Genomic DNA, 13,470 nt, shown 5'->3' with positions numbered 1-13,470 from the left:
ATCTGGTTGAGATCTTGAGGGATATTATCCAGTGTCTTGTCAATTATAAACCATCCATACTTGTATTACAGTAAATATTTGTACATGGAGTGTACAAGGTTCACTTTTCTCTCTCAAGGTTTTTCTCAGGGCTCATTTCTGAAACTATTACATCTACCAAATGTTTTGTTTTTACTTCCTTTTTTTCTCTGTCTGCAAAAAAAACAAAACTGTCCATTTTTATAAAACATGGAGGAAAACTAACCCACGGGCAAAAAAAACCCATACCAGGCAGAGCCTGGACATACAGTATTTTAATTTTTTTCAAAATTTAATTAAGTGTTGGTTGAGCCCCCGGCGAGTTCTTTTTTTTAGTCTAAAGTTGAGTATAAGTCAAGTATACTACTGGCAGGATGTTAAATAAATGTGTGGATTCACTATAAATGCTAATTCAGAGCAGGATTATTTATACAGTAAAAACCACAAAGGGTTTAAAAAAGTCATCTGAGCAAGTAGTAAATGTGACTTTATTCATTTTTAAATAACTGGAATGTACAGCATAAAAAGAAATCAGGATTAACAAACATCAAACTGGATGGATACAAACGCTTCTTTAGATCAGTGTCCCTCTCTCTCAGACCACTCCTTGTATCCTCCGGTGTAATTACGAGCACTGAAACATAAAACAGAGGCACAAATTATATAACAACACAGATGTTGTATGATGGGATGAGTTTTAATGTGCAGAGCAACAGTTTTTATCTACTTCAAGTATCCTTTCTCGTGGGCCTTGCGTGTGGCCGTTCCCCCACGCTTCCCCATCTGGCAGTGAAACACAAGCTGTGAGGTGTCCAGCAGCGGCTTGATGACTCCGTACTTTGCCTGAAATTCTTCTGGCTCCAATGCCAAAGCAGCTTCTACTGTATCAACTGAAGTTTTGACATGTAGGAGAGTATTTCAATGCAATACAGCCTCAAAAAAATGTTTTTTGCCTGTCAAGTACTTACAAATTAGTATCTTGAGCTCACAAAGACTTTTTTGCCCCTCCTCTTGTGTTACTTATGGACTCAGCCATGTACACTTAGCATGAGGCTAATGGCAACTGACGGCTAGTAGTTATAGTTGGTTTTAACTCAAATCGGAGAGTTTGGTGATTATTGAGCAAATGGCTGAATCAAGAAGATGTGGTTACTGGACAGAGTTGTTGCAGAGTTCTTTTACTGGTGTGGCTGCTGTTAGCAGTCAGTCAACATCAGCTTTGTGCTAAGTATGAATGCATGTCTCTTTCTGCAATCTGGTGTCAAAAAGAAGTGATGCAGAAGGGCAAAAATATGTCTTTGTGGACTGGAGACACCAATTAGTGAAGCAGATGTAAAGGAATCTCACCTGGGACGTGGATGGATCCGGGAATACGTCCTTTATCCACCTCTTCTTGGCTACGAACATCAACAAGAAGCAGATTCTGGCTCTTTTCCATCAGCGCTTTCAAATCCTCATAGGAGATTTCCTTGGTTACTGTTAATGTTAGAGGAAACACATGAATGGCTTTGCAAAATCTGATAAAGCGGTGTTGAAAGCCCTCCAAAACACTGCACCGTTTACTTCTTTTAAACACAGGTCGGGCTTTGAGTGACATGACAGGAGGTTCTCATCACCTCCACACGGAAAAAAAATGCGTAATGAGTTACATTTGTGTAATGTGATAGTGCTGTAACTTCAAGCACGGAGGCAGAAATCCAGATAATTAGGCTGGTATCAAACAAGCCAAATGAACATTAGCCAACTATGTGATTGGTCCTAACAATATCTGTTTATTTTTATTATTTTTTTAAAAAAACAACCCTTGATCACACATTCAAATCGCAGCCTTGCCACTCCTTAAATTTTCTCACTCATGTCTGTACTTTTCCAACCAGTAAAGTCAAATTCATTAATGTAGTCGTGTAATAAATCACCAACAAGTTCAAAGGTATCGACAGAATTTTCTGCTGTGCTTTCAGGTCGTTTGAGGTTATTATAGCTCAACACTCATACTTAATCAAAGGATAATTATAAGAAAGCTGTGTTGTATTTTTTTTCTGCAAATGTAACCCTGGCATCCAGTCCCTGAGAGACAGGATGCTTCCTGGTTGAGCTCATCCACACTTTTCACTGGCTGCTGCTGAGTCATGCTTACTCTGACATGTATAGTGGATAAGTAACACAACAAGCATACAACTTTATGAAAAGGTTGAGATATTGATGGTTAATGCAACAAGTAAAGGCGCGCAAAACGCCAGTTAGGGCCACTTAGTTGTGTTAGTTATTATTATTATCATCATCATTTTTGACCGCATTAAATGTTGGTTAATAACAACAACAACAAAAGTCCAAGCTAACATGAAGGAGGCTCATTTTCATTCATAGATTTCAAAGATTGGACAGACTTCTTCCATCTGACGATGGCACAGTAGATTTAAACTGTAATCTTTTATTTAACGCCGCTGGTTCGCATCCCGTGGAAGTTCATTCACATGTCCTCCTCCAGCAGGATCCGTCGTCAGACTACAGCGTTAATGTGATCATTTATAGTCACAAAGGCACGTTTGACATTTAAGCAGACGACACAGCTTTGTGTTTGATCGCCTCCGGAATGAACCAGGAAGTGACGAAACTGCGAGTCGGTAAGAGTACACCCGGCTGAAACACGCAACCGCAGCGGGTCAACACGGAATGTGGTTGTACCGCAACAACGGAATTTCGCTCACTCACCTGGGGTCGCCATCGTGGTTGCTATGAAGACACTTGTAAATCTCCACGCTCTGCAAACGTGCCCTCGCCCGACCTCTAATAACCCCTCCCTTTTTCAGGCCCACGTTCACTCCGTGTGCGCGTTGACGTTGGGGGCACGCCATATGATTGCCGCCTTGATGAGAACTGGATGTGTGTGTTTTGAATTCTTTATTTATATAAAGTGTAAGCAACAAAATAAAATCGAAATGAAAAAAGATCATCAATTAGCATGATATTATTTTTTTGTCAGCAAATTATGAATGTTGGGAATTAATTAGGCTGATTTTTTTTAAACACTTGTTCCTCATCCTTTCTGTTAACTAAACAAAACATATTGATAATGATCACTCAGCTAGTTGTTAGAATAATAAGCCTCTTGCCTTTTATTTTAGTGACCATAAAGCACAATTCAAGTGTGTGCAGAGCAAAATCAACACAAAACATCAAAATAAACCTTCAGTCCTCTAAGAAACTATTTAACGGGGCAGAATTTGTGTATCTTGCTGTAGCCTCCTGCTGAAACAAGGACAGAACTGTTCTATTGTCATTCGTTATTTACCACAAATAGTGTTGAACATAACTCAAAAATGAGACCTTTTGAATAAATCTACAGCGCCACTTTTACAACAATGTTTAATTCTTCTAATTGGAAAGTTAAAATGGCAGATTTGATGAGACCTGACTCTAAAAACCTCTAGCCTTCTCAGCGACTTGGTTGAAATTTAGAGCAAGTCCGTCCTGTGGGTTTTTGGATATCGCAATCCCTAAATACATTATTTTTAACAGGATTTCACGACTATCTTTTGGTCATTTTTTTCTAAGGAAATGACAGTTTTCTGGAAAGATCAATGCCAAACTACTCCTGGGATTTTACTGCAGAAGATAAACAGTTTGATGTATCTATAAGTCTTTTCTGAACAGAAGGAATCTATCAAATGACTTACCCTTCCCCCAACAGTGATACTTCCATCTTGTTTTAATGAAGATGGAGAAACAGAGAGCTTGTGCAACAAGAAGGAACAGCAAAACACAGACATGTTTGTCTTTCCATATTTCGAGAAGGCGTATTTTCACTGAGCTGTTACTGCCCTGTGCGTGTGTCAAATATTCCTCGGTAAAATAGGTGCTCTAATGTGTCAAATCCATTCCAGAAGTCAAGGAAGAGGATTAAACCGTGTTGAGGTCAGAATAATCCTGATCCTGAATATATATGATTAATTCATATAATATAATAACAATAAAAAAACAATCAGCTCTGTACATCAGAGTTAAAAACATGAAGATGTCAACATGGACAGCTTCTGTTGCCACTTGAGAGAGGGAGGTTTGGCCTGCTGAACAAACCGTCCGGCAGAGTGAAGGATGCTTCAGTCAGCTGTTGGCGTGACAACAGAGTGCAGTTCCCGAGGGAGCGGGAGGGTTCAGTTGGAGAGAGGCTCATTAGCAACTCCTCACATTTAGGCTGGGAGACGACCGCTAACACCGTGGGAGTGATCAATGGGTGCTGGCTCTGGTCCTGAGTCCCTCACTTGTTCTCTTTGAAAACAGTAATTCCTTGATATTATAAAGAATACAACCTGTTGAGTGTTGCCTCCTCAAACAGGTAAAACTGTCATGATTATGATTATGTTATAAAATGATTGAGAAAGAAAAATATGGATAGGCTACACAGTGTCACAGTGGCTGGTGGATGAGTATGAACGGGTAAATTGAAAGAGCCGGTATGCTTCGAACCGGCTAAAGACTGTTTCTATTACTATAAAGTTTGAGGGGCAATCAGAGGGGAATATCAAAACCATGAAACTAGCCAATAAAAAATGAAAATCCATCCATCAATTTTCTTTCGCTTCTCCTGTTAAGGGTCGGTGGGTGGGGCTGGAGTCTATCCCAGCAGCCTTTGGGCGAGAGGCGGGGTTCACCCCAGTCCATCGCAGGGCCAATACATAGAGACAGACAACCATTCACACTCCCAGTCACACCTACGGTCAATTTAGAGTATCAATCAGCCTCGTCCCCTCTTGATGTCTTTGGACTGTGGGAGGAAGCTGGAGTACCAGAGAGAACCCACACAGGAACAGGGAGAACATGGAGACTCACACAGAAAGATCCCGTGCTGGAGCCGGGGCTCGAATCCAGAACCTTCTTGCTGTGAGGCGACAGCATGAACCACTGCCCCATATGAAAATATGTGTTGCAATTAAACAAATCAGCTGTGCAACCCTTTAGAAATTCAGGGTTAATACGTGTTAGAGCAAGCGACACTATGAAAATGTAAACGATCATCCATCACACACACCAAAAGAGAGAGGGAGAGGGTGAAAAAGCGAGAGAGAGAGAGAGGGAGAGAGAGGGAGAGGCATTATCTGACAGTAGATCAACAATAACCAAGTTTTTGATCTAACCTCGGTCAGTTTCTCACTTGTAACCCTCCTTGATGGAATAACGGAGGTATATATTAAAACAAATATTAATTGTCTAATCCTTAGAAAAAGAGGTAAATGGAATAAATTCAATGTTAAAGACAAAAAAAGAAAAAGAATACATCCCCTTTTTTTAAGATGTAGAAGAAACAGAGGTGAAGTGGTGGAAATGTATTGATTTTATACAACAATATTTTCTTTAAAATCATGTACAAAAGTGTTTGGTGAAAACCAGCCTCCTCAGCCGGTAACAAATGTAAATGCTGAGACAAAGAATACTTCGATGGTAATTGAAACGGAGTGAATCATGACCAAAGACCTTCACAATCACAAGAATGTCACATCTACAGAAAAAAATCCCCTCCACCGGACCAAGTAAGAACACCAGATGAAAAAGTGTGTTTCACAAGAATGAGCTTCAGACATTTTACTATGAGTTGTCACCCCCCCAAAAAAATAGTTAAAGACTTTGACCCAGTTTTATTAAAATACAGTTTAGTTGATTCCAAAAAGTGTCACTCTTTATCCTAAAAAAACAAAACTGAACAAAAACGAAAGCAAAAGCTATACAAGACCAACAGTTTAGTTTGCCAGCAAATAAACCTGGAGGTACGAAAATCATAGTTAAGTCTTTTGTTAGTCCATTAAGATATCAGCTCATGTTTCCTCCTTGAAACAGGAGCGTAACAACCTCTCAACTCTATGATGAATCTATCAAACGTGTTCATGTTCACGCTGTAGCTCCTGTCTCAGCGTGTCTGACAGGAGGAGATGGATTTTCTGTCCTGACTGAGTCACAAAGTTCCCTCCGTGCTATAAGAAGGGTTCCCCAGACCATCACTGGAGTCTCTCTTTGCCTTTTTGTACATCTTAAACCTCCAGATGATCAAGGCTGTTAGGATCAGGAGTACAAGGAGGGCGATTCCTCCCCCGAGGACCCACGCAAAAAGGTTATGGTCTGAAGACTGAGGAAGGTCGTAGCGTTTACAGGAGAATTCTGAGGGCTTGCTGTGTCCTGCAGCGTTCACCGCCTCCACACAGACTTTGGTTCCAACCTCTAAAGATCCCACTAAACCCCGTCGCCTGGAATCAGCAAAATCCAGGGTGTCTCCTTGACCCTCTACCACCACTCTGTACGCAGACACCACAGAGGATGGAGCGCACCACTGGACCTCCACCTTCCCCCTGTCGCCCCCTTTGGTGACCGGCAGCAGAGATTTTATGATTGGTGGATGAGGAACCATATCCAACCCACTGATCCCAGGACAGAGGCACCCGGTCTCTAGATAAAGACTTTCACAGGACTGTTGGTTCTCCAGGCAAGGGTTGTATTTACAGAGCTCGGGCTCCTGGAAAAATGTTGGAGCCTTCATGGTGGAAATGACATCTGGAGTGTTTTGGTTGTCTGAGTAGTCATAGTCATAGTCATCAAAACCCGCTACGGTCATATATTTGATCCGTGGACGGGTGACAGGGGGAGCGGTAGAGGCAGCATGAGCGAAGAGGTGGGAGTTGAGGGTAGGCGAGACGCTCAGAAAAAGGAGAAGCAGAGTAGACTTTCTGCACGGTGATGGCATCTCTGTGGGTAGAAATGACAGTCATGACGACTTAAACTCAATCATAAAAATAATACAGCTGCGTATCAGTCACCAATCAAATAAAGACGCATCCTCACCCACTTTAATTAGTGTGCTTCACGCCAGTTAAAATGGTGGAACGGAAATCAAGAAATTTATTTTTCCCTTCTAGTCCCTGCCTGAAAACGTAAAAGCAAAAAAATTGACTAAACTCGATAAACTATGGTTCTGAGAACACTTTGAGATGTTGTGGTCATTTTTGGGGGTTCTCCAGAGGAACAAAACAAAACAAAATTTTGTTAGTAATAGCTTGAAGGTTCTGTTTACCAAAGTTTACAAACTGGAAATGGCATTATATGTAACCAAACACTTGCTGTGTTCATGTCATAAACTGAATTAGGTAAACAAAAGTGAGCGTTCGAGGATGCGTGACCCCATCAGCCCTTCTGGCAGTAAACCCAAAGGTTTCTGTGGGAGCTGAATGGAAGCCCAAGTGTATTTGCATTCAGTTTTGATTCTATTCAAATCGGTTACGAAGAAGAAAGCATTCAGTTGTTTAGTAGCTGGCAGACACGTTCCTGTATTGACAGAGAAAATGAAAACTACTGAATAAAGATGAGAAAGAGTTCACTGTACCTGCTTTATGGTGTTAAGTCTCTTTCTTGCTTGTTCCCTCCCTGCTCGGTCTGCAGCGTTTAATCACAACGCCTGCAGTTCTCACCGTCTTAAGCTGCTGCCCTCAGACTCTCCTCCTCCTTTTCAACATCCACTGTTTTTCTCCCCGTTGGTGTCTCTCCCTCCCCCTCTCTTCTTTCATACTCCCCTCTCTGTCTTTTTTCACTTTTTGCCACTCCGTCTTTCTCAACAGGGCTTCCAGTTATTGTACTACTTTTATACTATTTTTGTGTGGATGTTTGCGTGGGTAGAAGAAAAAGGCGGGTGGTGGTGGTGGTGGGGGGAGAGTCACCATGTGCTGCCCTGCATATTAATGTGCTTAGTGGCAGCATGAGGCAGGCTTGTTCTTGTTACAGTATGTGTTTGTGTAATCTGTTGCTGTAGCTTATTTTGGATTTTAAAAGCCTTTTAAAAAATGTCCCACACACTCCACAGGTGTTCTTGTGAACAGGACACAAGGTCACGTCACTGTGTGTTTATGTGTGCCTCAGTGTAGGGGGTGAAGAATGCATGGCTGTGTATTTATTATAGACCCCCTCCACCTCTTGACGCCCCCATTGTGACTGAAGCTGGAGCGAAACGATTAAGTCCGTCTCATCCTTTTATGGGGCAACCCTGGCAAAGTAGGTGGATTCTTTGGTAGTTGTACCCGCAATGCAGAGAGGCAAAGACAGGACAAGGCTCCTTCTTTTTCAGCTTTAAAACTTTAGGAGTTTAGGCCTTCCTTTAGCCTTAAGGAGGCAAATACAGTCCAAGTTCATACATACATTCAGTACAAACAGTGCAAGTAGTAACATAAAGCAAACTACATCTACAGGAGGTTATGAGAAAGTGCACTTACTTGAATAAATCAAGTTATGTTCCTATGGAGGAAACTAGTTCTGTACGAAGAAGGAGGCTGAGTGAACACATAAATAACTGAAAAATTAATCAACTCTAAGACATGCACAGCCACATGATGGAGCTACAAATGGATAAAGTATAGAGCTACGTGCTGTTTGAACGTGACATATGTGCTTAAATGGGAGAAAATATGGTATTAGGATATATTGTTTATCCAGTTGTGTGCATACATGGATGTATTGTCCAGAAGCGGATTGAGAATGTGAGCAAATCCCAAAGAGATCCAATGTGTCACAAGCTACCAACCCCCTCCCCCCAAGAGAAAGAGCAGACGTAAAACATTTCTGCTTTTTGCAAATTGTGCAAAGTTCCAGACATAAAACAAGCATGAGTGTGTCTAGAGCTGAGTGTGTGGCAAACTGTTATCTCAACCAGTTTCATTCTCTGATTAAGTGGGAGTTTATGAGAAAAGAGTGCATTTTTTTTAAATTCTAGGTTGAGAGTAAAAAGCCTGTTATTGTAAGGCTGGTAGTAAAAACCCTGATTTAAACACTTATATCCAAGTAGGCCAAGAAAAACTCTTCTCCGGTCTCTTAATGTAACTTCCCAGCTGAACGTTTTTTTTATTTTAGAAGCTATAAAAGACAAGCATCTCTTCCAGCCAGTGTGTCCTCCTGCGTACACACACGTAGGAGCTGATAAATTTCCATTACCTGTAACTGGGTGGTACAGGTTGCTGTGACTTCTTAAGTTATTTCTTCCTCAGCTAGACAATCCACCTCGACGCAATTTGAACTCTTAATTCTTAAAAGACCTTTTCCTAGAGAAAAATTGTCATGACCATGCATTCATGACCAGTCTCTGTTTACAAGTAGAAAATAAATCCACCCTGTAATTTTCTTTTAAAATGTAGGGATTTTTTGAAGTGAATTTCCAGGACAATTAAAAGAAATTCGTTTTCATTTATTTTTCAGAAATGTTTTCAGGGCTGCAAAATGCAATTTTCGAATTCCATGACTTTTCCAACTTTTTAATAAGCCTTAATGGACACAGACGCTTGATTTGTGAGGATCCTGTCATCAGTTGTTTCTGTTCCATGACTGACTGATTGTCCAAGTATAAATATTTTCTGTGTAACCATGATGAGAGGTATAGATGCTGCAGACTTGTGCCATTGGTATGAGTGAACTCGTGATTATATTAGGCTGAAATTGCATCAGAGAATAAACAGTTAATCTTTTACTCTTATTAAACACAGGAAACGATGAGGGCACAACAAATCTGCAAAGTGTTTACAAGAATCCCAAACAGTGCATTTGTTAAGTGATCATCCATTTCAACTTTGGTTCCTGTCACCATGTCCTCGTCACTTATTCCAGACATACTGTGGACATTTTCGTACAGAATATTGCATGAAACAACACGCAGTTTCATTCCTGTCACACCGTGTATAACGCACACAGCTCCTTCTTTGGTAGTAGTTATGGGCGAGCTGATTATTCCCAGATAAAACTCACCTCTCAGGTGAAATCATGCAGAGCACAGGAGTCATAATCTAGACAGACTGCACCACTGATATGGGTGTTGTGTCTTTAGTGATTTTCTGACATACCCCCATGTGCTAACGTTTGAACTGAGCTTCAGAAGTTTTCTTAAAGGCGGGCGATCTCCTTAGAGATGGGTTTATGATTTTCCGCTGCCAGAGGACAGGCCGGTTTGCTAGAGTTCTGTGCAAACTGTGATTTCAAGGCCCCAAAGGAATAAAGGAACCCAGAGTGAGTCATGCTACTCCGGATAATAGCTTGCCTGCCACTACACATTCTGTCTCCCAGCACTGCAGCAAGTTTCAGCACGCTGCTCAGATTGTGCCATCGTTTGATTATAGAGATAACCTCACAATTTTACCAGAAAGCTGAATTCTTAAAAAGAAACTCATCATTCTTTACTCAATAAAATTCACCATTTAAGGAAAGAACTTCCTTACACCCACAGACCAAGTTGAAACAGGACCCCCACATGTTAACATTTCCCGCCTCCATTTCGAGGGTGACAACAGCACTTTAGCCAGAGCCAGAAATGTGTGGGCCTCTTGACATCCCACTTATGCTCTGCAGATGCTCGTTCCATGCAGCTCTCTAAGGATTTCAAATATTCCCATTCAGACAGGAAGCTTTACTATTGGCTGCATGGCTTTGACAACCCCCTTCATTCAAAGAGTCTTGTAACCAGACACTGTAATGTGATATAAACCGCTATTAATAGCAAAAAAAAAGTCAACGTACAGCCTGAATGAGCAACACAGGCTCGCTGTTTCTAGAAGGGCTAATTGGAAACATGCCTGTGATGGTGTCGCATCTCCATCGCAACTCCTGCATTCCTCCAACACATGTTAGTGAGATAATTATAAGAGCATAAGTGAAACAGAGGAATGCTAATTAGAGGAAACATCCTGCAAAAAGGATATTTGGTTGAATCTGTCCTGTTGAAGTGAACTGCTGTTGATATATTAAACTTTCTTGGCTTGGTTCAATGGCAAAAGGCCCAATTTCTATGTTATACAAGACCACAGAACACATTTTGGCATGATCAAGCGGTTCTGCTGAGGCAGCTTATGGGGACAACACATGTTTTCAGCCTGACATCAAATAGACTTGTTGATTTGTTACTCCCTTTTCATCTGAAATGAGGGAAATTCTTTCTCCTTTTTTTAAATGTTCCAAACCGTTTAGACCATCATGTCTGATTCAATCTCACTTCAATTTGAAAGTCATCCCTGAATATCAACATAAGGCTATTACTAGAGTATTACACAATGGATAGCTTATCAACTCACGGTGCTGAGCGACTCGTCAGTAGTGCCCCCTGACACTCCTTGGATCAGTTTCTTGTCACAATGCCAGATGAATTGAGACCTGGTGCATTTACACGTCTCTGCTCCAGGGCTAAGAGGTTTTCTGATGAGTAAGAGAACGCGTCCTCTTCAAAATAGATTACACAATGTCAAATACACAAACTGTGAGTGCATCTCGTAAAACTTCAGTCAATCACAATTTATTTTAATTCTACTACCCCATTTTCAACTTCATAACCTGCCATTTGGATGTCGCTCAATAGTGGAAATAAAATGGCACTGAAACAACAGCTGGTTTACATCATAACAAGGGAACAGGCCCCCTGACTCATCACTCACAGAGTTCTCTTTTCGTTCTCAGTAAGATTACGCATGATAAATAGACACTATTGCTACCACATAATAGACCCTTTTTTTGAACAGCAGTTGTTTTGATTGGTTGATGCGGATGAAGGAGAAGCACAGGAGTCGGTTATAACATCATTGGTGTGCCACTGTTCTATACATGTGTGACATTAATCTATGACGCTGTGATGATGAGGCTACATGAACATGGGATCATATTTCAAAGCAGAGATTTGACCTTTGACAGCAGGACAGTCGCAGGTGTTACTAATGACGTTGACGGTAGCTCTGTGACTTGCGTGTGGGGGTCAAACTAGAGGAAAAACCTGAATAAATAGATAAATGTACAGAGCTAATTAATGCAGATCTGTTGGGCGTCAATGAAGAGGTTGATGGCTAAAGAACTGGTAAGGATCATGTGCTACAATCTCCACAGCCACCAGAACTTTTAAATAGACCTACAAAATGTTTAGTAGGAGTGTCCGAGGAGTGTCGGACTCCTGTGCTTTCACTTGTAAGATACTTAGAAACTCCCAAAGAAATTAATAACATACAGACATCATTAATTTTACTGTTTACACATGTACTTTGTTACCTACTGTGAAAAAGGCCTGCTGATTTGCTCAAAATATGATACAATCTTGAGACATAGCCTTTCCTGACAAAACAGCAATAAAACGTAGTAGGTTTATTAAAAATTAGTTTCCATTTTCATTACATTGAGGGATGTCAGCATTGATTAACGTCAGTTCATACTGTGCTGTTGTGTGAGTGAGCCTGAGCAACTTGTTACATGATGATGCAGCCCCACCTAGTGGTGCATAGTTGCTATTGTCACTACTATCATTGAAGAGATGAATAAAGGACAAAATTAACAGCCAAAAACAAAAAGAGATGTGGTGTGTATTTGAAGAAAAAAAACCTGTTTTCTCTTATTTATATAAAAGTATTTTTTCTGTTTAATGAAGTTTGAATTGGGCCGGCATAACAGTTCAGTGGTTAGCACTGAACCGCTATGCTGCCCCAGAGGACTGTCGCCTCACAGCAAGAAGGTTCTGGGTTTGAGTCCCGGCTCAAGCACGGGATCTTTCTGTGTGAGTCTGCATGTTCTCCCTGTTCCTGTGAGGGTTCTCTCTGGTACTCCAGCTTCCTCCCACAGTCCAAAAACATCAAGAGGGGACGAGGCTGATTGATACTCTAAATCGACCGTAGGTGTGACTGTGAGTGTGAATGGTTGTCTGTCTCTATGTGTTGGTCCTGTGATGAACTGGTGACCTGTCAAGGGTGAACCTGTTGCCCTCAGGCTGCTGGGATAGGCTCTAGCCCCCGTCCCCCTCCCGTGACCCTTAACAGGATAAGCAGTAGAAAATGGATGAATAGATGGAACTTTTTGAATGGCAAAAGGCACAAGTGGTGCCCAGTCACATAACACAGATAAAAGAGAGGAAACAAACATTTGTGTGCAGCTTTCATCAAAACAGCCTCTTCAATTACTGCTGCCTTGTCCAGTGAGATCATTTTTTTTCTGTAGTATTTCTGCTTTTAATTAAGTACAAGCTCTGAATCATGACGCTTAAATATTACAAGTGACAACAGGCACCCGTGATTTTGCAATAACAGATGTTAAAATATGCATCTCACAAAAATATATTCACTGAAACACAACTCTCAATATAATCACAATACTGCTACTTTAATTTCATGTAACATACCGTACATTTAGACCACACATTTCAGAGGGACATAAATCTCTTTCCCCTGTGCTTATCTGAAAATGTTGACTGTTGCTTTGCTGATATATACGTTAATTCACATTATTCAATGTAGCACATAGTTTAAACAACGAACTGCTTCTTATATATTAGTATTCATAATAATAATAATAATACAATAATAAGTCACCATGACTATTTTCTGCATTATCAATAATTTCAATTTGTTTTGCTCACTATGGGTATGCACTTCTACTTCATGAAAGTACCACGTGTTAGTGTTACACTAATACTTA

General features: G+C 40.8%; 2 protein-coding genes across 2 annotated transcripts; both read right to left on the bottom strand.

Annotated features, from left to right (window-relative positions):
• Positions 1–482: 482 nt before the first annotated feature.
• Positions 483–2,878, bottom strand: tstd1 (thiosulfate sulfurtransferase like domain containing 1). Its single transcript, XM_086221720.1, has 4 exons — positions 2,731–2,878; positions 1,366–1,494; positions 746–908; positions 483–652 (listed from the first exon to the last, which is right to left on the bottom strand). Exons 1-4 carry the CDS (start codon positions 2,741–2,743, stop codon positions 598–600), a joined length of 360 nt encoding a protein of 119 aa, XP_086077846.1. The 5' UTR covers positions 2,744–2,878; the 3' UTR covers positions 483–597.
• A 146-nt stretch (positions 2,879–3,024) lies between these two features.
• Positions 3,025–7,550, bottom strand: LOC147251216 (LRRN4 C-terminal-like protein). Its single transcript, XM_086221719.1, has 2 exons — positions 7,385–7,550; positions 3,025–6,750 (listed from the first exon to the last, which is right to left on the bottom strand). The coding sequence occupies exon 2, from the start codon at positions 6,746–6,748 to the stop codon at positions 5,966–5,968; it is 783 nt and encodes a 260-aa protein (XP_086077845.1). The 5' UTR covers positions 6,749–6,750; positions 7,385–7,550; the 3' UTR covers positions 3,025–5,965.
• Positions 7,551–13,470: the final 5,920 nt, after the last annotated feature.

Source organism: Aulostomus chinensis, chromosome 13 (assembly GCF_037954235.1).
Source record: "Aulostomus chinensis isolate RoL2024-O1b breed Wild chromosome 13, RoL_Achi_v1.0, whole genome shotgun sequence".
Lineage (NCBI taxonomy): Eukaryota > Metazoa > Chordata > Actinopteri > Syngnathiformes > Aulostomidae > Aulostomus > Aulostomus chinensis.
The sequence above is the reverse complement of the archived record's forward strand: the minus strand, read 5'-3'. Positions and strand labels throughout refer to the sequence as shown.

What these genes read in the sequence shown, in the direction of transcription:
- tstd1 (XM_086221720.1), bottom strand. An exon ending in CGGATCCATCCACGTCCCAG is followed by an intron (nt 909 to 1,365) that starts GTGAGATTCCTT and finishes TCAAAACTTCAG; the next exon opens with TTGATACAGTAGAAGCTGCT. An exon ending in CACGAGAAAGGATACTTGAA is followed by an intron (nt 653 to 745) that starts GTAGATAAAAAC and finishes TTTATGTTTCAG; the next exon opens with TGCTCGTAATTACACCGGAG.
- LOC147251216 (XM_086221719.1), bottom strand. Translation starts at nt 6,748, where the DNA reads ATGCCATCACCGTGCAGAAAGTCTACTCTGCTTCTCCTTTTTCTGAGC.